Raw genomic sequence first — 24,258 nt, forward strand, 5'->3', positions numbered from 1 at the left:
GCAGGGCTTCAAGTATTTCAGCGAGGGGTATTTCAATGGTATTTACATGCATATCGACGGAGAAACCATTGATATTAGCGCGAGATCTTTCCAGAGTCAGAGGAAGACCGAGAAGCCACATAATATAATATATTATAACCCAAAGACGAATTAGCCATTGACAGTTCCCTATTTTCGTGTTACATATCACACTTGTGTGCAGAATCTGTACTTGTATCTGTATAGCCGTTTGTGAACCGCCGTATGAAGGAAAAGAAGGCGAGGCTTGATTTACGAGTTGTTTCGTTTTCTTTGTCTAACGTCACACGCTCCCCTCAATAATTATTCTTGAATTAGTGCCGAACCTACGTAAGTCCCGACCGAGTACGACAATCACTACTTTGGTGTCCTCAAACATCCTTCCTTCAGTCTTGGTGTCTCGGTGCACGTCGAAGGCTTTTAGGACTGCTAGTCCGGTTTAGCTTAGCTCATTAGCCGCGAACAAAGGGACATGTTTGTGCAGTCAGATCATCGCAAAATATCGTTCAACACAGATCAAGTGTGTCAATCATTCCCACGTAGCTATGTTATGCAAGCGAAGAACTGCTAATTCATTTATATGAGACATGTATTGAAAATCAAATATGGGGCTTACCTTCGTGCAAACATATCTGTTCCGGTTGATGGATTCACTTGATCATGCGGTCTTCCAAAAAGATTGATCCATCAAAGACATTTTTCGTACTCAGTCTTCTGTTCCGGTTGATTTTAGATGGATTCAGTTGATGATGCGGTCTTCCACAAAGTTTGATCCATCAAAGACATTTTTCGTACTGGGTCTTCGGTTTTGGAAAGGGTACGAATCGAACTCCACCAACTAGCCTTTCAGGATACCTGTCATCACGATTACAAAGTCCGTGACTACACCTCTTAACCATATCTATTGTTAAAGAACCCAAATACGTGATAAAACGCTAACAAAAGCTATACTGGACCATGCAATGTTGTCTGAGGTAATAGCGGACGCCAACAAGGGGCGTGGTTTATGCAGATCTCTGGCCTCTGATTGGTCAGCGACGCGGATGACCCAATTTCTACGGAGGGGTCAATTGGGAAGATGATTGCATGTAGTTGCTTAGTGATTGTATTCCTTGTCAATCTGATGGAGAGACATTAGCAGCAAACTGGTTTTCAGGCTTTTCTGCATAATTTCTCTCAGCAATGTTAATTTCTTTTATCAGCCTCTTTCTCCATCTGTCTCCACCCTGATGGGCCTCCTCTTTAGCCTGGCGAAGTTTGCTAGTGAACCGCAGCTAGTTGTTATGGAATGGGCGAAATGTCCTTGTTGGTGCACACGTCTTGACAGAAGTAGATGTAGGCTGTAAAAGTGTCTGTATATTCATCCACAGGCTGCCAATTAAAGTTTCAAAGAGGCTCCTATCTGTGCAGTCTGAACAATCTGGAGTAACTCTTAGTTTCATTGGTCCACTAGTCATTGTCCTGCTTGTATTTTGGGAGTTTATGGTTGAGTTTGACTTTGTCAAACTCCTCCAACAATAATAAGGGGTGAATGTGTGTGTGTGTGTGTGTGGTGTGTGTGTGTGTTTATTTATTTATTTTCAGGTTTCAGGTTTGTATTTTCAGTGCAGTGTTTGCATTAGCCTGGAGGGGATGTAGCCACTGGCGAATATGAATGAAGCAAACCCGTACGGCGAGTACAATGTTTCATAGTTCAAAAACTGTGACTCCAAATCCAGGCTGCTTAAGTGTGTGTTGAGCTCAGTGACATGAGTACACCCTTTTTCAATGACGTAAAAGCATATCCCGCTATGTTTTGTTTTCCCCAATAGCTCCATCTCACGCTCCACTTGGGTGTAGTTGGACGCTGTGCAGCAGTATAGCTCCGTCAGAGTTTACAAAGCCAAGTTTCTGTGAAGTAGAGGGCGCCAGAACGTGCAGTCTTTACTGGTCTTTGTGAGGCGGTGAAGCAGGTCCTTTTTGTTTGGTAGCGAGCGTAGTTTTGGAAAGTGAAACGACTGAAGCAGCGTTCGAAATCAGGAAGATCATCTTATTAGAATAGAAGACATATGGAAAACACAACGCTTGAAATTGAAATATAACATGGGTATAATAAATATAATATGGGTAGCTCATAATAATCATGCACTATTTCTTTCAACACTAAGACCAGCCAGATCATGAAAATTAAGCCTCTTGAAAGCTTTAATTCCAACTGATATTGTAAAAAAAGAAAAGAAAGAAAAAGATTGATTGATTGCAGAATGCACAGTACATTGGTGACTTGAGGTAGAAGCAAACTATTTTCTGAGGTTTTCAAGAGACAAGCCTTCATGTGGCAAATTTGTTTTACCTTTAATTATACATGTACAGTACTTAAAACAACTACAACTTTGGTTTCATAAGGGGACTAAAAATAACACGTACATGAACATGTTATAACACTTTAAGCAATTGACATTTGAACACAAAAGATGGGGCAACACATGTAGACAGATAATACTCACAGGCATGCATTCTTTATCCTCTGTGAAAAATGACTAATTTGACTGTAATCACTGAGTCGCTTAGTATAATTGGGAAACTCTTCTTGCCTTTGCATACCCTAACAAGTTATGCACACCACAGGGAGCTGCAATTAAATTAATCATGATGTACAAACTGTGATTGTGATTTTACTTGTTGGGTTTTGGGGAAGTCTGGAAAAGATTATTGGGATTTCTATTCATTACGATAAGTAAAAAGGATTTTGAGCCAAAGGAGTGTGGTTGCGTCGCAAATTTGACTTGCACCTGTAGGCACGACTGTACTTATGTTCTTGCCATGAAAACAAATACTTCAGTCAATACGCTGAGAAGTCTGCATTAAAAAAGTATGTATGTGGCAAATTCCGTAGAAAATGTATTTGTGTGAAAATGTCAGAAAAATGACTGATCCAACTGATTTTGTGCATGGCGTAGATAAGAGATTGAAGTTGATCTTGGCAGTGCACAGCCGCAGACATAGGTCGTAGCCTTTACTGTTTTTTTTTTAGCCTTTTTTCGATGTGTGATTATTAAAACAGAACATCCATTCGATGTGATTGCATTATTCAATCTGCAGCTAATCCATCAAAAGGTCTGCTGGGTTATCTCGTTCCTTGTGATTGTTACCAATAGATGCAAGCTCACTTTTGTATATAGTGCAAGAGTGGTTAATAATCATCACTGCCTGTGGAATCTAGGACTGCTGCTGATTAAATATTAACTGGGCACAGAAAGACCTGCTTTAAGATGCGTCTGATTGGTATATGTGTTTGGTAACCTCTGGAGGAGATCTACAGTCAAATGTGAAGGATGAGGAACACAATGGAACAACTAAGATTGTCAAAGAGACACAATTCTATAGGTTCTGAAGTATAAAAAAAAAATTGTGTAGATGGTATAAGAAAAAAAAAGTTGGTTACTGTGTTCTGACTGAATAAGATGGGGATAACTGTATTTAAAGGTAAAAGAAATATACAAAGGCATGCCTTCACACATGCCAGATATCAGAATCATCTTTGTTCCCCGAGTATGTCAAAAATAAAAGGAATTTGTCTCCGGTAGTTGGAGCCGCTCTCCTATGACAACAGACATTCATTAAATTGACAGAGAACACTTCTCAGACATGAAGACATTTAGAGAAAAAAAAAAACAGTCACTGAGCAATAATAGGTTTCTCAGAATCTGATAATGCTAGTATATCTTTTTTTTTTGACGATCGTGCAGAAAGATGCAGAGTCCTTTAGCAATTCAACCCGTTTAAAATGACTATTAGAATAATAGTCTGGTGGAATCACCAATGTGCAAAAGACTCATAGACTTCAAGAAATGTATTCAGTTTAAAGTGACTGGTAAGTAGTGCGATTATCTGGGACAATCTTGATTGTGTAAATGTTGCAGATGCTATTCAGGTACATGAGTGGCCAGTACTGATCAACAACAGAGCGCAGCATGGTGAGAATACAATAGCGAGGGCAAGAGTCATGTATAATTGCCCTGACAAAAATGTGACAACAAATTCAAGACAAAAAAATGGCAGCATGTTGCAATAGAATTGTAAATGAACAAGTCAATAAGTTCATGGCAAGAGGGCAGAAGCTGTTGGATTGTCTGCTAGTTTTAGTTTGCATTGTTCAGTAGCATGTGGGAAATAAGCAAGGCAGTGCTACTGACAAGTGTTGCCGTGGGATTGTTTTTAGTGTCTAAACTAAACTCCTGTAAAAAACAAAAAAACAAAAAAAAAGTTAATATGTTAGTATAACCTGTGTTGTTTACTAGCGACCCAGAACAATCAATTCAATTCCATAGCATGTAGCTCCAACTTAGTATTAGTGAATGAACACTATATAACATGCAAGAGTCACCATGTGTACAGAGATGGGGAGCCGGCATATCGAGGAAGGGTGGTCCACCAGCAAACGGGGGCAAGCCAGAAACCCTGTTCAGCAGCAGACCTAGCCAGGGGGACACCACCCAATCGCCAGTACCCAGGGAGGTCCCCAGCCTAACCGAAGCTCCCCAACCAATCCCAGGGGGAGGGACACTGGCACCGGACCAATATCCCACCATGCCTGATTCCCTCCACCACCACCCACCAACCAGCTCCCATCCAACTGTCACTTACAGACTGAACAGACAACAAATCCCAACCTCCACATTGTCTCCCTGTGTTTTGTGGTGACATGTCATTGCAATTCGTGGAGGCTTGAAACACGTTGTAAGCAAATTATTCGAGATCTGTAACGAGCACACATCTGTGAATGCGACGAGGTCCCAGACAGTGAGATTGTAGCCTCATTTGTGGCTTTCATGCAAGGAGCCACTCTTGCTCAACTAGGCGAGGAGCAGCTGTTGATCCTGCCCGCCTTCAATCCAAAGCAGACACACTATGTTGATGAATAATTGCACAGAGGGCTGTGAATATGTGTTAATTACACAAAATAGGAGTCAGACGCTATCAATTGCAGCTAAATGCATTCAATAATTACTGTAATGGCCAATCTACTACTCAGTTGAAACTTTTGGGCAAATTTTCACAATAGCTCTTACTTTGTGTTTCAGTGCCAGATTGCCAGGAGCAGGACATTTTCCTTTGGCGGAAGGATACAGGCTTTGGTTTCCGTATCCTTGGGGGAAATGAGCCCGGGGAGCCCGTAAGTATCCATCTACTTTGAGTCTGGTTAAAATAATACAGTACATTCCCTCTATTTACTCGAGTCGTTCCCACTCTTCCACAAAATTCAAGTCACTTCCTTCCCCTTATCACTTTTCACACTTTTTTTTTTTTTTTTTTTTAAACGATTTATGTTCAGACCACTTTTTAGCCAGGGTAGCTCACAGTACAGTTTTTGGGTTGTTAAAAATGGTGCGTGTTAGCTTGTGACTTGTTTCCATCAGAGTGCCTCAGGTGGAAAAATGCTACGAGAAGATACGAGGTACATTCCATTGAAAATGTAATAATTTAACCTAATTTAAAATCAGTGACAAGATACATTATATGAACTCAAGTATTATGCCACACTTTTTTAATTCCATTTCTCCTTATCGGATTTTCATTTTTAATTCTCTGAAGTTCTTCACTTTAAGACAGCCCAGAAATGTTTTAGAGAAGGCCGTTTTCAATTCTGGCGTTACTTTGCCCATGTGCACAGTGCAAGTCCTATACTGGACAAAATATTTGACAGACAAAAATTCGATATACACCAACTTCTTGTAGAGATGCCTTTCCAAAACAGAGAGCTATCTAATTGCAGTGTGACTTCAATATAAGTCACACAAAAAGGAAGCAGTCTATTATGAATGTTGGTGGAATTAACTAAGGGCTCCACGGTGTATTTGAAGTATTGAATACTAAACAGTCCAATTCATCAATTGATTTCTCGATTGTTGCAGATCTACATAGGTCACATAGTGAAGTATGGCGCAGCAGACGAGGACGGACGTCTGCGGTCGGGTGACGAGCTAATCTGTGTGGACGGCACAGCGGTAGTGGGCAAGTCACACCAGTTAGTGGTGCAGCTGATGCAACAGGCCGCCAAGCAGGGCCATGTTAACCTCACGGTCAGACGCAAGATGCCTGGATACCCAGGTGGGCATTCATTGTGAGCCCCTGCCATTTCCCGGGGATTGAGACTGAGGCCTGCCTCATATTTTAAAGCCTGCAAGGAATGAACCCCAACCTTTCCTTACAAGACTTGCAAGTACCCCAAACTGCATGTTTCACAAGATACTGCATGAGCCATCACTTGGCCAATTGTTTTAACTTGTTTTACAAGCAACGACTTGAGTTTACTGGGTGAGCTTCAGCCCACCCCATTTAAAGGCACAGCACATTAATGTACTACAAAAATGTTTGGGTGTGAACTTATCCTTCATAAACCAGTTCATTTAAAGTTGAGACAGCACTATATTTACTGTAGTCTGGAACAACACAGAGACTAATCACCAGAGCATTAACAACATGCATCATCAAGCATGTACACACACACACACACACACATGAACCCATTTTATATCATTCATATATTCAATCATCTTCCGCTACGCAAGCATTGCGGGAGCGCTGGAGCCTATTCGAGCTAACTCGGAATGAGAGGCGGGGTACACCCTGAACTGGTCGCCAACCAATTGCAGGGCACATAAAAACAATCACTTGCACTCACATTGAAACCTATAGGCAATTTAGAGTCTTCAATTAATGCATGAATTTGGGATGTGAGAGGAAAACCGGAGTACCCAAAGAAAACCTACGTAGGTACTTGAAGAATATCCACACTCTACACAGGAGAGGAGGGAATTTGAATCTCTGTCCGCACAATAATAACTTTTAGAGATGTAACTGGTGACACGTATGTTTTGCAATGTAATTTTTCTGACTTTCTAAACATGCGTACTCTTGTCCTCATCACCAGTGTCGAAAGGGGACGGGGACGTTCCGCCGTCGCCAGCCTCATCCCACCACAGCAGCACTCAGGCACCCAGCCTGACGGAAGGCAAGCGGACCCCACAAGGGAGCCAGAACTCTCTCAACACAGTCAGCTCGGGAAGCGGGTCTACCAGCGGCATCGGCAGTGGGGGCGGAGGCGGCAGCGGGAGTGCCGTGGTTCCCGCCTCTCTGCAGCCGTATGACGTAGAGATCCAACGTGGAGAAAATGAGGGCTTTGGTTTTGTCATTGTGTCCTCCGTCTCTAGGCCTGATGCCGGCACCACCTTTGGTGAGTTTTTGTAGCTCGTTATCATGCATATAACATCAAAAAGGTGTCCTGATTTAATTTGAATTTAATCAGCCTTAACGATTTGGTCATCTTTCTGAAAATCATTACTTTTCTCTGTGATTCATCGTCATTATGCATTATTATACGCTTACTGCAACATTTGGGTTTCAAAATCCTTTTTTTGCACCCACCCCCAGAGGCTTCCCTGCTTGAATCAGCAAAGAGGCACTGAGCACGTTTGCACCAGCAATCTCTACCAGGTTGCGTTCCCTTGTGAATAACACGAGGTGGCTTTTCACTGGGGTGCGCTTAATACCAAGGTCACAAACCTTCCATCATGAGCTTAAGGATTTAGAAATCACTTCATGAGAAGCGCTCATTCCAACAGGGTCAGGCCAGCTGCGGCTTTACAGCAAACATCGTCATCACTGATTCTGACTTCACAGCTGCGTTCACTCAAGGCAGTAAACAACAATATGCAACTCGCAAAGTTGCTCACCCAGTGATGAACTGGTGTAGATCTGCCCTCGAACCAATTTGATTTGATTTAATCTGTGAATAATGGATCTCTGTCCCCAATGTCATGCCAAGGTCTCTAGTATAGTTAGCCATTAAGATGATGTAGTGTGATATGTCATCTGCAAAACACTTCAATGAGTGTTAGCCGCATTGACTGATCCCAGGAGATGATCATGTTACTTAGCAAAAGATAATACACGCATTACTTATGATAACAGCGGTGTGTATGCTCGTCAACAAGCAAGTTTAAATACCACCAAAGCCTTTGAGCCCTCTGGTTTTCCCCTTTTCTCTCTTCCCTTGACTCCTGTCGGGAGCACAAGATGAATGGACTTTCACCTGCTTTGGGTCCTGCTTTACACATTCCCAATAGATTGTAACCATGTGTGACCCAAGCTGAGGAATAAGAAAATACAGATTTTATGACGAGTTCTTCAGATCTGGGAGTAACAGTGAAGTTTTAGGTGATTCTATCACCCATATATCATGCAACCTTTTCAGGCCCACCAGGGCTCATCCTTCACTTGGACATCTTTTCCCCCCACACACCTTGTGACCTGGGTTCAGTGTTGTGCTTAGCGAAAAGGGTCTTAAATCCATACATACATGTCACCTCCCATAAGGGCTCCTATCTTATCTAGAAAGTGTGACAGGATACAAGTCTATTTTTCAAACAAGACAGAAGGGGAGTTTAAGTCGAGGGACTTAATATACAGTAGATGTTATCAAAAAGAATGCGAGAATGGAGGATTGTGAGAAGAGGGGAAGGAATGGAGGAGGGAGAGTCAAGTAAGAGAGTCGTGGTGACCGAATATCCCCAGGGTCCGTTTACAGTTTGTTTACCATATTGATCGTTGCACTCCGGTCAAGAGAATTTTTCTTCTGCTACCTCTGCCCTTAAAATGTCATTTCTAAGATTTGGCTCCATATGTCGCCTGCTAGACCTGCTAGGGAATGCTAACATTTTCCAGAGCCACTCATTAGCCCAAAGACCCAAAGTATTTAAGGCGGGGTGCACTGCAATAAAGCTAGTGTCCTCATTGATCTCTGGATGGAGAGGGAGGCTCTGTGGGCTTCATGTTGCTTTGACGAGATTGTCAATGTAAAGGCTCTAATGGGTTGTTCGCTTAACAGTGCATTGATTTGTGCATCGGACGAAAGGCTTCCCCATCACTCACAAATGTTGCTTTTGTATTCATTCGCATGTAAAATCATTTCAATATGTTGATCTGATTTCTTTCTGTGGCTAAATTGGGGTCAGATGATTGGGGATGATTAATACATTTTCCCCCCCCCCATCTGCTTTTTCCTTCCTTTTCCCTCAATCCATACAACCAATCAACCAATTTACACACAAACGAACATGTTGTCGACACAAAAGCTGGAAATGCCTGTGTGGCCATGCCCCACAAAATAGGGCGCATCATCGAGGGCAGCCCGGCAGATCGCTGCAGCAAGCTGAAAGTCGGCGATCGAATATTGGCAGTCAACAGCTGCTCCATCACCAACAAATCACACTCGGACATCGTCAACCTGATCAAGGAAGCTGGAAACACGGTCTCGCTCAGGATCATCCCCGGTGATGGTAAGACTTTGGCTTGGAGCCTTACGTAGATGTGTCCTAATCCAGCAGCACATCACTTATTCATGGATCGCGGGTTGGAAAGGGCACTCCTGCTCCTCTAAACTGGCATGAGCACTTTTCACCTTGGTGTGAACTTTGATATCTTGCTGTGGGCCTGGAATACTAAAGGTTTTCACATGTAAAAATTAGCGCAGACAGATGTTGCAGTTGATCTACTAATCAGGTGGAATCATGATTGCGTCCGCCAAATCTACTAGATTGCCATGCTATTCATTCTGCCTAGTGAGGCCGGAGTTCTATATTAGCAAATTGATTAATTCAGTGGATGCGGTTAGATTTTTTAGACGGGAGACAAATTGTGTCGGGTAATTTTGCGCCCTTAAATAGCCCATCTGTAAAGCATCTGCAAACAAGCCTGCAAAGTGGTGCAACCGTAGTGCGGGTAAAATGAAAGGTAGCTCGAAATATTTATAAGCAATGTAATTTTGGAGCTTCTGAAAGATCCGAGGGCTGACTTGGGAGCCAGCCACAAAGAGGAGTCATCCCAGGGATGTGACGATATCGCTACCTCACGGTTCGGTTTTATCACGGTATTAATCTTAATGCACAATAATTATTGCGATACCGTAGGAAAGGTCATGGTAGTGTAAGAAGACTCACAGTATTGCAGGAAAGTGCACAGTATGGGAGAGGTGGCACAAATAGACTAAAGCAATAGAAGTAAAAAAAATGCTCTTTTTTTTTTTCTTGCTCTTCTTAACTCTTCTTGGCTTTTATGTGCTTACTGGCTTCACCAAGATTATTGGAGCAAACGATTTACTTTCTGTAACTATGTAATATTTGTTTGCCTCTTCCACTAACATTCCCATTTGCTATCACTTCTTCATTTTGCGCTGGCAGTGTTCTCCCAGATTTTCCACGGTGGAAACCATCAGCACAATCTAAGTGCAAAATCCTCTCTTAAATCCGCCTGTCTAGGGCACTTTTGCATCTATTGCCTAAAGCGCACGCAATCTGTTAGAGTAAATGAGCACACAATTTAGCGCCCGCTATTTGGGATCTTAGTAAAAGATATTAATCTTAGTAAGTATTGCCTACCAACAGTGGTTTAAGTCTGTTGAAGGAACACGCAATTCATTCATTCAATCATTTTCAGTACTGGTTGTCCTCACTGCGGTCCCGGGCATGCCGGAGCGTATCCCATCTGATTCTGGAGGTGGGCTGCAGCCTGAACTGGTCACAATCGCAGACACACAATTTAGGACCCACTTTTTGGGTTCTCAGTAAATCCGGCCTTATGAATCTTTGACTGTGAATAAGGTCAAGTTCCCCCAGCTGTATCTATGTTATTCCTTTTCTTGTACCTCAGATGAGTGCTTGCAGTATATTTTGGTATTTTTATGCCAATTTGCAAGGATTTCAAAGACAAATTGTTGATCTCTTCTTTGTATCTTAAACGAGGAAAGAATATCAGCAATTTTACGAAAGGTACATTTAGGGTCACATTTAGCGGGGCACTTCTCTAAATCCATCTACCGATATAGTCATACACAGTACATTCTGGATGTGAAGTCACTGATGGTGTAGTGTTACACATGCCTGACTTTGGTGTGGGCAGCGTGGGATCGATTCTCACTCAATGATAGTGTCGATATTTGCCCTGCGGCTGACGGGCGACCAGTTCAGGGTGTAGTCCACCTTTCGCCCGACGCTAGCTGGGATAGGCTTTAGCTTTCCTGTGACCCTTGTGAGTATGAGCGGCTTGGATAATGGAAATTTTAGATATTTATTCATTGTGTTGAATTTGTTTTCCTCCCTAGAGTCTTCCAATGCTTCTCTGTTGACCAATGCTGAGAAGATCGCAACTATCACCACCACGCACACTCCTCAACAGTCCAAAGAGTCTCGGTAGGTGCACATGTAATATTTATCCCAAAAACTATTTTATTTCTAGATTTTTTTTTTTCATCTATATACTGTTCTGATATGTATTTGAAGGAATAATTCCAAGTCGAAAGGCGTTCCTCCTCCTCCACCATCACAAACATCACAGGTGAGAATACATATTTAAATTTCATTTTAAATATGAGTTTATCGCACTAAAAAAAAAAAAAAAACAATTAAAGGAAGGCTATTGCATATTCTCTGCATGTCACCAAAATCCTATATAACGTTCAAGTAATTGTGATAGAAATGATAATGCACAAGGGAAAGTAGTTAACAGTAGGAATTAATGCTAACCAATACATAAATATTTGATTATTCAGAGAAGCAACTCGTGGTTTTAGTCAGTGGCAGCTGGTCAATAAGGGAGGGGTCCGTTCAGCTGAGTCTCTTTGTCCCTCCCCCTCTTGCCCTCGCTTTCTTTCTGTCACTGTCTTGCTCTGTAACACATTCAACATTAAGTCTGAACTGGTATGGGATGGCAGGCACATAGATTTAAAAAAAAAAAAAAAAAAAGACATGTTTAAGCTTTAGAAGAGTTGTAGGCAGTAAGTGTGAGAGTCGTGGAAAAATATGCTTCACACTCGCCTGCAAGTTTTTGTACGCCCTACTACATACTGTCAGATTTTCTGATGTTTTTTTTTTTTTTTTTTAATGGCCGACTAGGTTTCTTATCTGCACTGAAACTGCCAGGGCAATTTTTTTGGACAGTTTAAAAAAATCTCCCCAATCACAGCCTGCCATGTTTGTCCCATCCCATCTCACATCAGTCCCGTTTCATCCACAATGCCCTGAAGCGAGCATGCCTTGACTGCTGGGGGCATCTTGAAAACGTAGCTGATTGAGCTTCACACTGCTCATATGATTATTTTGATTACATAACATTCATATGCGATTGGCACTGCCACTCACATTTGGCACGTTCAGTCGGGTCTATTATTCCTGGATATTGCAGTGTGCTGTGGCTTTTACACTCCACTCTTTTTTTTTTCCTTACTTTGTTGCTTGCAGGACAATGAGTTCTACTCAGTGGACCTTGAACGTGACAGCAAAGGTTTTGGTTTTAGCCTGAGGGGAGGGCGGGAGTACAACATGGACCTTTACGTGTTGAGACTGGCAGAAGACGGAGCTGCAGTCAGGAATGGCAAGATGAGGGTATGAAACATCCTAAAAGTAATCTTATCATTACTTTTCTATTCACGTGTAATTGCTCACAGTGAGAATATTCCTGTGGTCTAGGTGGGAGACGAGATCTTGGAGATTAATGGCGAGAGCACAAAGAACATGAAGCATTCACGTGCCATTGAACTGATCAAAAACGGAGGGCGGTGGGCACGGCTTGTCTTGAAACGTGGGGATGGATCTGTACCCGAGTATGGTAGGTTTCCATTTTTCTCAACTCTGAATCCTTTCTCAATTTTTTGGGGCTCCAATATCAAGCTCATTTTTGCCACCTTAAAATGTTAGCTATTGACTGTGAATAATACCTGAAATGAAATGGCAGAGAGAGAACTTGAGTCCCAGGTCTCAATTTTCACCTGATCTCTCGATTCTGTGTATCATGTGCACAACATAAAACTTCTGGAATGAACCGTCCAAAATTGGAAGTTGTGGCCACGTGTTTCTTGTCTGGTTTCTAATTATTTTTGTATGGCTGTAAACGGTTAGAGGAAACACATTTTGATCCAATGATCGTTTAACCAGAAGAAGGGTCTGTTGAGAAATTTGCCTAAATGAAGAAACATTGGACACAAATGTTATGAATAATTTATAGCCTTTACTGTCTGTCCCATCATTGTTTTACAACTATCGGGTATCTGTTCAAAAGCTTAATCTGATGGATTGTTCCTGTCATGGTTTCTGTTGTATTTCTCTGATTTATTTTTAGAATGTATTTATCATCTGCGGTGATAGTATAACAGTATAAATTTATAACAATATTGTCTTTTGCGGAATACTGCTTCTTCGGATAAACTGTCCCGTCGTTTATTTGTTTTCTCCTCTCCTCTTGCTTTCTCTCTCTTGGTCTCTGCCCTATTGCTTGTTCCTGGGCTCTTCCTCCCTTCTCCAGCGATGATGGCTCCTCATCTCGCTGTTGGTACAATGAGGAATGACAAGATGGGAGAGCCCTGTTTCTACCTAATGGGCCAAAATCAGACCACGGTTTGTAGCCAGCAGTCTGTCATGATATGCTGTACTTAACCCTACCCTGTCATCTTTCTTTTTTTGCTTCTTCCCACCCCTCCTTCATCTCATCCCAACCTGCATCCTTCCTTGTGTGTATGTGCAGTGAAGTGTTGACAAAGTGAAGTGTCTATATATATATATATATATATATATTATATATATATATATATATACACACACAAACATACATGCCGTGCGTGAAATAGTATTTGCCCGCCTCCTAATTTCTTTCTTTCTTTTTTTTTTTTGCATAACCGGCACACAAAAAGGTTTCACATCATCAAACGAATTTTAATATCACTCAGAGACAACCCAAAGAGTTAGAATATGCAGATTACAATTGACAAATGTATTAAGGCCCTAAAAAAATCCAAACCGTTCTGAACCACTGTGAAAAAGTAATCGTTGAATTAAATTACAAATTCACTGTGACTAACCACACATTTGGGAAATGTGAGTCTGGAAAATGTTACAAAGTCATTTCCATGGCTTTGGGGCTCCAGCGAACCACTGTCAGACCATTTATCCGCAAACAGAGGAAACTAGGAACAGTAGCAAACCTTACCAGGAGTGGACGACTAACTAAAACTACTCCAAGAGTGCGACAATGACTCGACCAGGAGGTCACAATAGAACCTCAAACAACATCGAAAGACCTGCACCTCAGTTAAGGCTAACACAAGAAAGACACTGGCCAAAAATGTCATCCATTGTTCCCAGGTGAAAATTGCATCTGTCAGCAAAGAATACAAAGACTCATCCCACATTTGCCAAACAATTTCATGATCTTCAAGATTTTTGCAAAAACATTTTGTGGACTGACAAGTCGATAAAATAAACTTTTTTGAAGTTCTGTAGCCCTTTACATCTGGTGTAAAAATGGCACAGCATTTGATAAAAAGAACATTTAGCCAACAGTGAAGCATGATGTTGGCGGTGTGATGTCTAGGGCTGCTTTGCTGCCTCAGGACCAGCACAACTTGCTGTGATTGATGGAACAATGAATTCTGCTTTGTACGGGGAAATCCTAAAGAACGTCCAGCCATCAGTTTGTGCCCTCAAGTCAGAGTCCAGATTTAAATCCATTTGAGATGCTGTGGTGTGACCTTAAATGGGCCATTTGTGCTAGAAAACCCTCCAATATGGCAAAGTTGAAACAATTCTGCAAAGAACAGTGGGACAAAATTCCTCTAGAGCAATCTGAACGACTCATCATCAACTATCACAAATGCTTGATTTCAGTTATTGATGCCAAGGGTGGCACAACCCATTATTAGGTTCAAGGGGCAATTACTTTTTCACTGAGGGTCACAAAGGTTTTTTTTTTTTTTTTTTGTTATTAAAAAACTGCATTGTGTTTCCTTGGGTCGTCTCTGAGTGATATTAAAAATGGTTTGATGATTGGAAACCGTTCTGTGTGATAGAAAACAAAACAGAAATAGGGGGGAGGGGGGGGATGCTTTTTCACTGTACCATATCAATGCAGCTGTGAAAAGGACCAGGACTAACTTAATGCCAGCACTCATCACATTCTGCTCGCATAGAAACTTGACTCATCTTTCTGAACCGCATTAATTATTTTTTTTTTCCTGTTTGTTGGTCCCAATGATGCATCACCCTATTGTTTTGAATGCTCCCTCAGGTGGCTGCGGTTTCATTGATAACCCCCCCTTGCCCCACACTTGCCTATGTTCACTCGCTTTTGTTGCTGAAATCACCTTGTTTCTCACCTGCAGTCCCGGATGCAAAATCTATTGAAGCGATGAGTCACTTCAGTTGACCCTCCATGTACAGTATATATGTGAAAAATATGTTTGTGCTTCAGTGAGAACCAAAGCTGCAAATGAATGCTGCATACAATGGAGCACGTGTGCATGAGTTGCTTTAAATCCCCGCCCAGTGGCTTTGTCACCAAACTCACGTCACCAAAATTTACAGTAACATTCACATCGGATGTCTGTCGCTTTTTTTAACCATCTTTGTTTGTCCTCTCCTTCAGACGGCAGCAATGACAGGTACACTCCCACACTCGGGGCACAAAACACTTCGGAAGTGAGAACGCTGCCACCCAACAGCCGATATCACACCTTGTTGCAGTCCAGATATCCACCAGACCTTCACACACCATCACGCCAGGAGGAAGCTGGGCGCGGCCGAGACAGGAACAGGGACCGGATTGGGTCAGATCAGATGGACTACCAAGACCGAAATTTTAACCCTCACCTTCACCACACCTGGAATAAAAATCACAGTCATAGTAACCCCAGACAACCGTCTCCAAACAACAGCAACGGTAGCAGTGGCAACAAGAAAATCCGAGGGCGAAAAGTCAAAAAGTCTGAGTCTGAAAGTGGCATCGCCAAGCTCCTAAAGACTCTGAGGAAGGACAACTCGGGGAAGAAGGCTGCAGCAGCAGCCCAGAAACTCAGGGGCCAAGGACTCTCAAACAGCAGCTCGACTCTGGACGGGAGGTTTCACATCCAGCGCCGCGGCTCCCTCGATCGCTCGCCAACACGAAAGCGCGCCTCCTCCCCCGACCGTAGAAGGGCCAAGTCGATGGATCGCAGGGTGGAGCGAATGCAAAGGGATCGTACGCCCGAGAAGGAGTATGACGACGGAGGATTCGTTACCATCGCCCCTGAGCGCAAGTTCCATGAACGAAGGATCCTCAAACACTCTCAGATGAGCGGGCGAGTCAGGGAGGCCACCGCCCCTGAGCACTCCAGCAACAACAGCGGAGAGTCCTCGTCTCTTTCCAGGAGCGGCACATACGATGGAGCCAGCAAGAATGGCAACTTGTTACGAGCCTCTTCCTCAGAGCAATACCGGATGAACGGAACACCAGAGAGACGGTACCGAGCGAAGCGGGACTCTTCCCCTGAGAGCAACTACAGCCGGGACGAGCAGAACTATGCAGCAGCACCCAAACTAAAAGAATACTATAGCATGATGAAGAACAGTGATGCATACAAGAACACGGGCCACCACAATAACACCGTTTGCCAAAGCCCAAACCAGCTCCCTGAGCCCAAGAGAAAGGTGTATAAAGAAAGCCCCAAAGACCTCAGCATCTAGAGCGGAGTAGACGCTCCCCTAATCGGTATGGTTACTGTGCACTGGAATTGGACTCATGAAGATCTGAATGTTTTGGGGTTTTTTTTGATTGACTTAACTTCTTGCTGTCCCATCCAGAGATTCCTAAAACAGCAGGAGTACAATCCCAGCAGCTCACACTGGTTGTTTTGTCATTGTCACGTTGCTCATAACCGATTGTTGTACTGTAGTAGAAGTATTTTGAGCCTGCGTATGAAATCGATGATTTTGCTTTTTATCTGCATTGCGCAATCTAAATGTTTTGTTTCTTTCCACACACAGTACGAGACATGCATCCAAGTTGTGCATTTTTCCCAACCTCTTGATTTATTGAACAAATGATAGCACAATTCACCAATGGCTTACAAGAACTGTGAAAATCAAAGTGGGCAACGTTCAAAATCGTACAACTGGAGGTAAAGTAGAATGCTGATTTTATAGATCATTTATTTCTTTCATGTGTCTGATGGACGTTTTTTTTTTTCATTTAATTTGGCACATATATTGAGTGAGTTTGGTTCATTCCTAAAGAAGTACTGTAGTGTATGTTGGAGAAGCATGCTTATTGAATTGTTACTTAAAAATTAAAAAAAAAAAAAACACGTGCCCTTCTAAAAAAAAACCTTAGTTCCCATTTGAAGTAATCAAACTAGTGATATGGGGGAGGTGGGGGCGTGATGCCCATATAGCAGAAATGATGAACGCTAAAGTTTGAAGCTTCCACAGATTGTCTCATTCACGAGCAAAAATGAATGAAAGAGGAACAAAGTGTATTATCCATGTGCAAGATGCATGCAAGAATTAAAGTTGAACTTTGCCAGTTTTTCTAATAAGATCGTATTGTTCGTATTAACCAATACAAATTAGGCCCTGTGACTGCACAGTACATGTTAGTGCTGCCCTTAGCCACCACCACCTCCGACCTCGCTCCTCAAACAAGTTGACGTCCTTCATTAGTGACGTTCAGCAAGTCTACAACGTATTCTTTTGTAAAGTAAACACAACCTGTTTATAATTCCAGACTCAAGTGTTCTGGCAACATGAGTCGGTAGTTGCGAAACACCCACAAATACTCCATATAATTTGCCAATACTTCAAAGTGACCGCAGCGTCTTAATTAAATAAAAATCCTGACTATAATCACAACCCCCTTTTAAATGAGAATACATAAGTTGCTTTCTACTAATTCCAGTGCATTTACACTCTGTGTGTGGGAGTCTACACATTTCTTGTGATACGACTTCTAGTACAGGAGACCACAAATCTGCCCCGCTGAGCCACGTTTGTCGCGCCACTGGAATCTAACTGCTGACTTTTAACATGTTTTGTATGTGATTGTTTGTTTCACAACAAATACGAAGGCTACTAATCGGCGTGTTTGTGTCTCGTGTGGGTTTATCTGAGACGAGGATGAGATTGAGTTCAAACTCGCTGTCTCAAAAGGCAAGTCGGCAAAAACTGAATCCAAATTGAATCTGGAGAATGGAGAGATTTTGGTTTGTCCAACCCTCTAGCGAGGCAACTTGGAGAAAAACCCCAAGAAGACTGAAAACGCGTGGCCACCATTTAGACATATCGACTCTTGGCCATGTGTGACCTTCTGGGGTGGGGGAGGGGGGGGGGCTCGTTGTCAGCTGCTGTCATTTCTGCCGATCTCACAATGCGTTCCAACAGCAACCTTGCGGAAGATTAGAATGCAGCGTGGGCGGTTGATTCCGAACTCTGGACAAGACAAGGCAGCCTCCCATGTTGTCATCTTGAGTTGACCTTGGTTACATGTTAGCAAAGCTCGATTATACGCGATTATATTTTTCAGCTAAAATGGAAATGGAAAAAAACAAATACGTTTTTGATGTTCACCTCTTGGCCGTCTCCTGTAAAGATTTTTCCTATATGATTATTAGGAACCTGTGGATGAATGAAAATGTTGCCTTTTTCATGTACAAAAGAGAAATTTATCATCAACCTCAGCAGTGAGGAATGTGGTGTTGTGTTTTTATCTCTGAATGGACCTGGTGATTTATGGGAACTATGTTGATTTACTCTGGATCAGGTACAGTATGTAAAGACCTTTTGGAATGAAAGACGTCGTTTGATCAGAAGATGTTTGTTCGTTTGAATCTCTCGATGGTTAGCCTGCCTTTGTATTATAAAGCACTTGTATGCAGTCTGTGTTCTTCAAGCATTATTTCTTGCAATGTGCTCCAGACTGTGTATTTGTTGAGAAGAGCAGTACATGTATATGGGCCATTTTTTTTTCTTTTATAAAACTATGCATATATAAATATTACATTGTTCATAGCTTTATTTGATCCATAAAGCTATATATAACATTAGTCTAAGTACAAGTACATGTGGACTTATCCAGCTTCTTTCCTTGAGATGGATTACACTGTATATGTAGCTATTAAAAGAAGTCTGTGAATGCTATTTTTATTATCAAAATAAAGTTTTCCATAAAAATTCAAAGCGACATCTTTTCATTACTTTTGCCAGTTTCCCTAATGTCTCCATGCAGATGTTCGTTTTGTCAGTTGAGTCGCGGTGGTCACACGGCAGTATGTTCGAATACGCACGGTCCTACTTTTTCCCAGATGATTGACACTTGGTGAAAGCGGCTCACAGTTTCCAGCAAATAAAATCTTTCCTTCAAAGCACTGGAAATTTGAGACGCGGGCTGTCAGCCGCCACATTTGCTTCAGACAGTGCCAAACATTTGTAATTCGTGCCGCACAGTTCACCCATTTGTGAAATAATTATTGGTACGCCACCAAGATGGCTTGGCTCTTGCTTCGGTTTCGTTTGTTGTTGAGCACATATTTTACGCAAAATTTTCAGGAGCACTTATGCTGTCCACAATAATATATTTCTACTGTCTTTCCAGGCCGGTAGGTACTGTATGTTCTGTATGTCCAATTAAAGAAAACAGGTGGGGGGAAAAAAAGCTCAAGGAGCACATCTGTATTCCATGACAGATTCGTTTCATCGATGGTTGCTATGGCAACACCAGAAGGTCATAATGCTCCAGCATCGCATAAAGCGCTACCTAGAACTTGAATTTGAATCGTATCGCTACCTCCTAGTACGTATTAAATAATACTAATAAGCATTATCATTGTGAATGTTGTTGGTTATATTTGTGTATTGTTTATATTTTGTCCAAGGATGACTTTCTATTATTGATAGGCCCTTGTGTAATTGTATGATGAAAGTCCTTGTGTAACTTCAGTGTATGACATTCATACTTGTCATGTGATAAGCAGTGTTGAGTCATGTACTGTATTTTGAGTAACAATTAATAATACCATAATCCTCCACCCAGAACAAGTTCTAAATCCAGGGTGACCTACGAGCGTGTTGAGATGCAACTCCAAAGGAAAATTACAGGTCTTGAATTCATAAGCAGTGAGCGCCCTCAAAATTGACTCAAGACAAATGGATTCGGAATATAGCACTCACCTTTATTTATTTATTTGAACAATTTGCTACACCATCATTTGTGTTCATCAATTCCAATCATAAGTAAACCATAAACATGGTGTGTCATTTGCAAAGTGCGTTTTATTTTACGTTGCCTTGATTACATGCGTCTACATTCAAAGATAAGCCAGTACCATATAGGATCCAACTGATAAAGAATTACACTTTTCCCTCACTCTAAGGGAAACGATATCATAGATAGTTGTGTTGGATATTCTGTACATACAGGAACAACTCTGCAATGGGCTGATCTTTCCTGCAACTGTCTTTAGGTTGAGCCAACTTGTTTGTACAAATACAAAAAGGAAGTTGCCTTCAGTCGTGTCGTCTTCGTGGATAGGAGATGGTGTTGCACGGGTTTGACGGCCCTTTACGCAGGGGAGACGGAGCTGGAGGAAACTGAGGAGGCCTCGGTTTTGGAGGCCGTGGTGGAAGCGCCCTCCTCTTCTTCGAAGGGATTCTTCCCGCAGCACAGGGTGGTGATCATGCAGTGGCGAAACTGCTTGTTCATGCAGATGTAGATCATCGGGTTGTAGATGGAGGAGCTCTTGGCGAAGAAAGCCGGGATGGTCATGAAGACTGGTCCAAACTCGGCACCCTGGTGAGTGAAGATCCACCAGGCTACGCCGGCATAGGGCAACCAACACACCAGGAAAGCGATGACCATGAGCACAACCATGCGGGTGACTTCCCTCTCAGCCCTCTGGGTGGTCTCGGACTCCTGCTGAGCGGCGGCGGCCTCCTTGACAGCGCAAAGCAGACGGCCGTAGCAGAAGAACACGATGGTCAGCGGAGCGAGAAAGTGGCAGACGAACATGTAGACCACAAAGGACTCGTTGTTGAAACCCTCAGCTCGAGTGTAGTAGTCGACTCCGCACGAGCACTGCATGCCCTCGGGGATGTAACGGGACCAGCCGACAAGGGGAGGCACAGCGCAAGCAGCGGCCATTATCCAGGTGAAGGCCAAACCCATGATTGCGTGGTTCTCTCCGAAACGGAAGTTGCTGATGGGCTTGCAGACCACCACCCACCTCTCTATCGCCAGGACCACCAGGGACCAGAGCGCGATTTCACCACCGAGGGTAGCAAAGAATCCTTCCAGATTGCAGCCCAGACGCCCGAGCACAAAGTAGCCGTGCATGGAGGTGTACATGGTTGTGGTGAATCCTCCGAACACCATGAAGAGGTTAGCCACCGCCAGGTTCAGCAGGATGTAGTTTAGAGGGGTCCGCAGCTTCTTGTGTTCGATGGTGACGTAGAGAGTGAGGAAGTTGATGGGGAAGCCAAGCAGGATGAGGAAGAACATGTAGGCCCCCAGAGCGGCGTAGGCTGCTGGGTTGACAAGGTAGTACTGAGGGTATTCATAAGGACTCCGGACAACACCGGTGGTGTTAACCATAGGAATATAAAAATAAGGTCCCTCTGTGCCGTTCATGCTTGCAGTTGGCAGTTGCGATCAGCCCTTCTGTGGTGTTTCTTCTGGCTGTTAAGGAAAGTGACGGAGACGGACCTGGCTACAATTGGACCCCGGTGGCGATGCGCAGCCTTTTAAAAGACACCACTTGGATTATCACTTTCCAAATCCGTCAGCAGAAAGTGATTTAGGCCATGTTTAATATCTAATCCAGCCGTCACTGCAAACAGAACTGACCACTCATCAGTCGATTAAAGTATTACATAGAGCTGTTTAACAATTGTTTCAAACAAACGTAACGGACATTTTACACCGAAATGTATTGATTAACTTCAACCCACTGAATCGTGAGGATAGAAATACAGTGAAACCTTGGATTTCATGATTCATCTTTTCCGGAAGGTTTGAGTAAAACTGAACCAACTCAACGCAGTATTTCCTCTGGAAATAGTGCAAATGCAATTAATTTGTTCCAGTCTGGAAAAGAAACACTCAAAAAATAGTCACACAAAACATTTTACAGATAATAAATAGTTTTACATAGAGAGAACATTTTGTAATAAATATAAATGAATGAAGTTCAAATAAAATATTGAACAAATGTTTTTTCCCTTTCTTGATGGCGGCATGGTAGGAAACTGGTTTGCACATCTGTCTCACATTTCTGAGAACCCGGGTTCAAATACCTGCTCACTCGATGGGAGTTTCCAAGTTCTCGCCCTGGGTTTCCCCCGAGTACGTCACATCCCAAAAACGTGCATGGTAGGTTAATTTTAGAGCCTAAATTGCGCATAGGTGTGAATGTGAGCGGGAAGTATATACTGTACTGGACAAGGAAAACCTCACCGTGTTGCCGCTGCACCACCACGGCGGCTGTGAGATTTAGTTCTCTTGCAGGCGGTTGCGATCCCGATGGCCGTAGGAACAACAGTTGGCCCCGCGGCTGGTTTCAGCCTCTGCCTACCAACACCTGTGTAACCAATAATTCTGCTAAGTCTTTCTCAAAACACGCCGCATCGAAATGATCCCCACAGACTTTGGAAGGCTTGCCAGGCGCCCATAGCTAAGCACATTTTTTTTTTCCCGTCAAAATACTTTCCTTATCCACTGGGCACGTATTTCTTTCTCACTTGGAAAGCCAAAGAAAATCTTGCCACTGCCTGAACCATTTGTACAACCAAATGCCACAATAAATAATCGTGAAATCATCATACGATAAATATACATGTACGGGAAGAACAGCAGATAACAATAGCACACAATGCCGAATGAACATGTTCTTCGGCTCGTGTGCCATCACAGCGCCGCCTGGAACCGCAGCGTTGTTAAGTTAACTACTGCGAACCTCAAGTCCACAGGGCTGCTGCTTACTGTATAACCCCAATACCTTAAAAAAAAAAAAATTGAATAGCACGTGTAGTAAAAAAAAAACAAACAAACAAACACGTATTTGCAAAGTTGAACATCTGTATTGTGTTCGCAATCCGGGCCCCAGTGTGACTAATAACTTCTCGTACATGTATTATGTGTGCTTCTGATTATATAGCAATTGTTTTGCGTAGGATGTTGCAGCAATTCAAATGAGTCCGTAAATATATCATTTGATGTTCATACAGGCTCAAGTGTCGTTGGTATGTAGAGCACAGACTGTGAATGCTGAGTGCTGAAGCGTCTTAGCAGTTGAAGAGCTCAGCACTTTCCTAATGGGTGTTGTATTAAAGAGATTTGGGGCTTATGGATGTGTTACTCTCACAGGCCTGTCAAGGATTTCATGTTGGACGGGGTCATTGTCGCTTAGTAGCATGTTGCTCTATTGAGCCTCGTTACGGTTTTCTTTCTTTCTCCCACTTTTTTTTTTTCTACCTGTATGACTTGCGTGATGATTTCTGTCAGGGTTAGGGCCCGCATCAAAGAGTAGGGGGCCTGTGATGGTGCTACCATAACCTATCAGAAAGTCCATCCATCCATTTTCTGAGCCGCTTATCCTCACAAGGGTCGTGGGAGTGCTGGAGCATATCCCACCTGTCAATGGGCAGGAGGCAGGGTACACCCTGAACTGGTTGCCAGCCAATCGCGGGGCACAAAGAGGCAAACAACCAGACGCACTCACAATCACGCCTAGGGGCAATTTAGAGTCTCCGATTAATGCATGTTTTGGGGATGTGGGAGGAAACCGGAGTGCCCAGAGAAAACCCACGCAGGCACGGGGAGAACGTGAAAACGCCACACAGGCGGGGGCAAAATTTGTAACCCAGTCGTCATAACTGTGAGACCGATGCTCAAACCAGTTGCTCCACCGTGCTGCTCTTCTTGACAATTTAGTCTTGAGCAAATTTCACACATAATTTGTGAGAGGAAACCGGGGTCCATTCAAAGAAACCATTTAAGCCCATGCATACTGGTCGACTGTGTTCATTTTTAATGAAAAGCATCAGGATGCTGTCCAGTTAGAGGCTGACACAGATGGTTGGCTTTTATTGCACCGCCATTAAAATCCTGCCTGTGCTGACCTCTAGTGGTACTTCCCCCAATCCTGATGCAGTACATGGGTCACTCAAAAAATGGAAGACAATTTAGGCTTTTTGTAATAACAGACCATTTTATTTGTGTGTGTGTATATGGCTTTTTCTTTTTGTAGCTAAGTCAATTTTAGTGCTACCATAATTACAGTAACAGAGTTTCAAATCAATGCTAATGTTACTTTTTGCTCAAGAATACATCCAAGTTTTTTTAGCTGCAATGCTAACTGAAAACGACACACTTGACTGTAAAATGAAAAAGACAGAAACTTTAATATTCTAT

General features: G+C 42.8%; 2 protein-coding genes across 13 annotated transcripts in view; one reads left to right on the forward strand and one right to left on the reverse strand.

The window, feature by feature from the left end:
- Positions 1-19,004, forward strand: part of LOC133506988 (membrane-associated guanylate kinase, WW and PDZ domain-containing protein 1-like) — a 99,496-nt gene extending 80,492 nt beyond the window's left edge. For 4 of the 12 annotated variants that reach the window (XM_061831472.1, XM_061831489.1, XM_061831479.1 and 1 more), the window contains 9 exons: positions 5,082-5,173; positions 5,913-6,108; positions 6,932-7,234; positions 9,135-9,338; positions 11,159-11,246; positions 11,337-11,391; positions 12,294-12,437; positions 12,522-12,660; positions 15,469-19,004. In XM_061831472.1, coding sequence (XP_061687456.1) covers positions 5,082-5,173; positions 5,913-6,108; positions 6,932-7,234; positions 9,135-9,338; positions 11,159-11,246; positions 11,337-11,391; positions 12,294-12,437; positions 12,522-12,660; positions 15,469-16,544 — 2,297 coding nt within the window. In that variant the 3' untranslated portion in view covers positions 16,545-19,004. Of the gene's footprint in view, positions 1-5,081; positions 5,174-5,912; positions 6,109-6,931; positions 7,235-9,134; positions 9,339-11,158; positions 11,247-11,336; positions 11,392-12,293; positions 12,438-12,521; positions 12,661-13,353; positions 13,446-15,468 lie in introns of all 12 variants that reach the window. The other 8 variants (XM_061831503.1, XM_061831511.1, XM_061831518.1 and 5 more) reach the window with 3 other exon arrangements.
- A 1,408-nt stretch (positions 19,005-20,412) lies between these two features.
- LOC133507030 (rhodopsin) lies at positions 20,413-21,477 on the reverse strand. Its single transcript, XM_061831574.1, has one exon. It carries the CDS (start codon positions 21,475-21,477, stop codon positions 20,413-20,415), a length of 1,065 nt encoding a protein of 354 aa, XP_061687558.1.
- Positions 21,478-24,258: the final 2,781 nt, after the last annotated feature.

Source organism: Syngnathoides biaculeatus, chromosome 2, assembly GCF_019802595.1.
Source record: "Syngnathoides biaculeatus isolate LvHL_M chromosome 2, ASM1980259v1, whole genome shotgun sequence".
In the NCBI taxonomy this organism is placed as follows: Eukaryota; Metazoa; Chordata; class Actinopteri; order Syngnathiformes; family Syngnathidae; genus Syngnathoides; species Syngnathoides biaculeatus.

Bases quoted from the DNA above. Each gene is read 5' to 3' on its own strand.
- LOC133507030 (XM_061831574.1), bottom strand. From the start codon at position 21,477: ATGAACGGCACAGAGGGACCTTATTTTTATATTCCTATGGTTAACACC.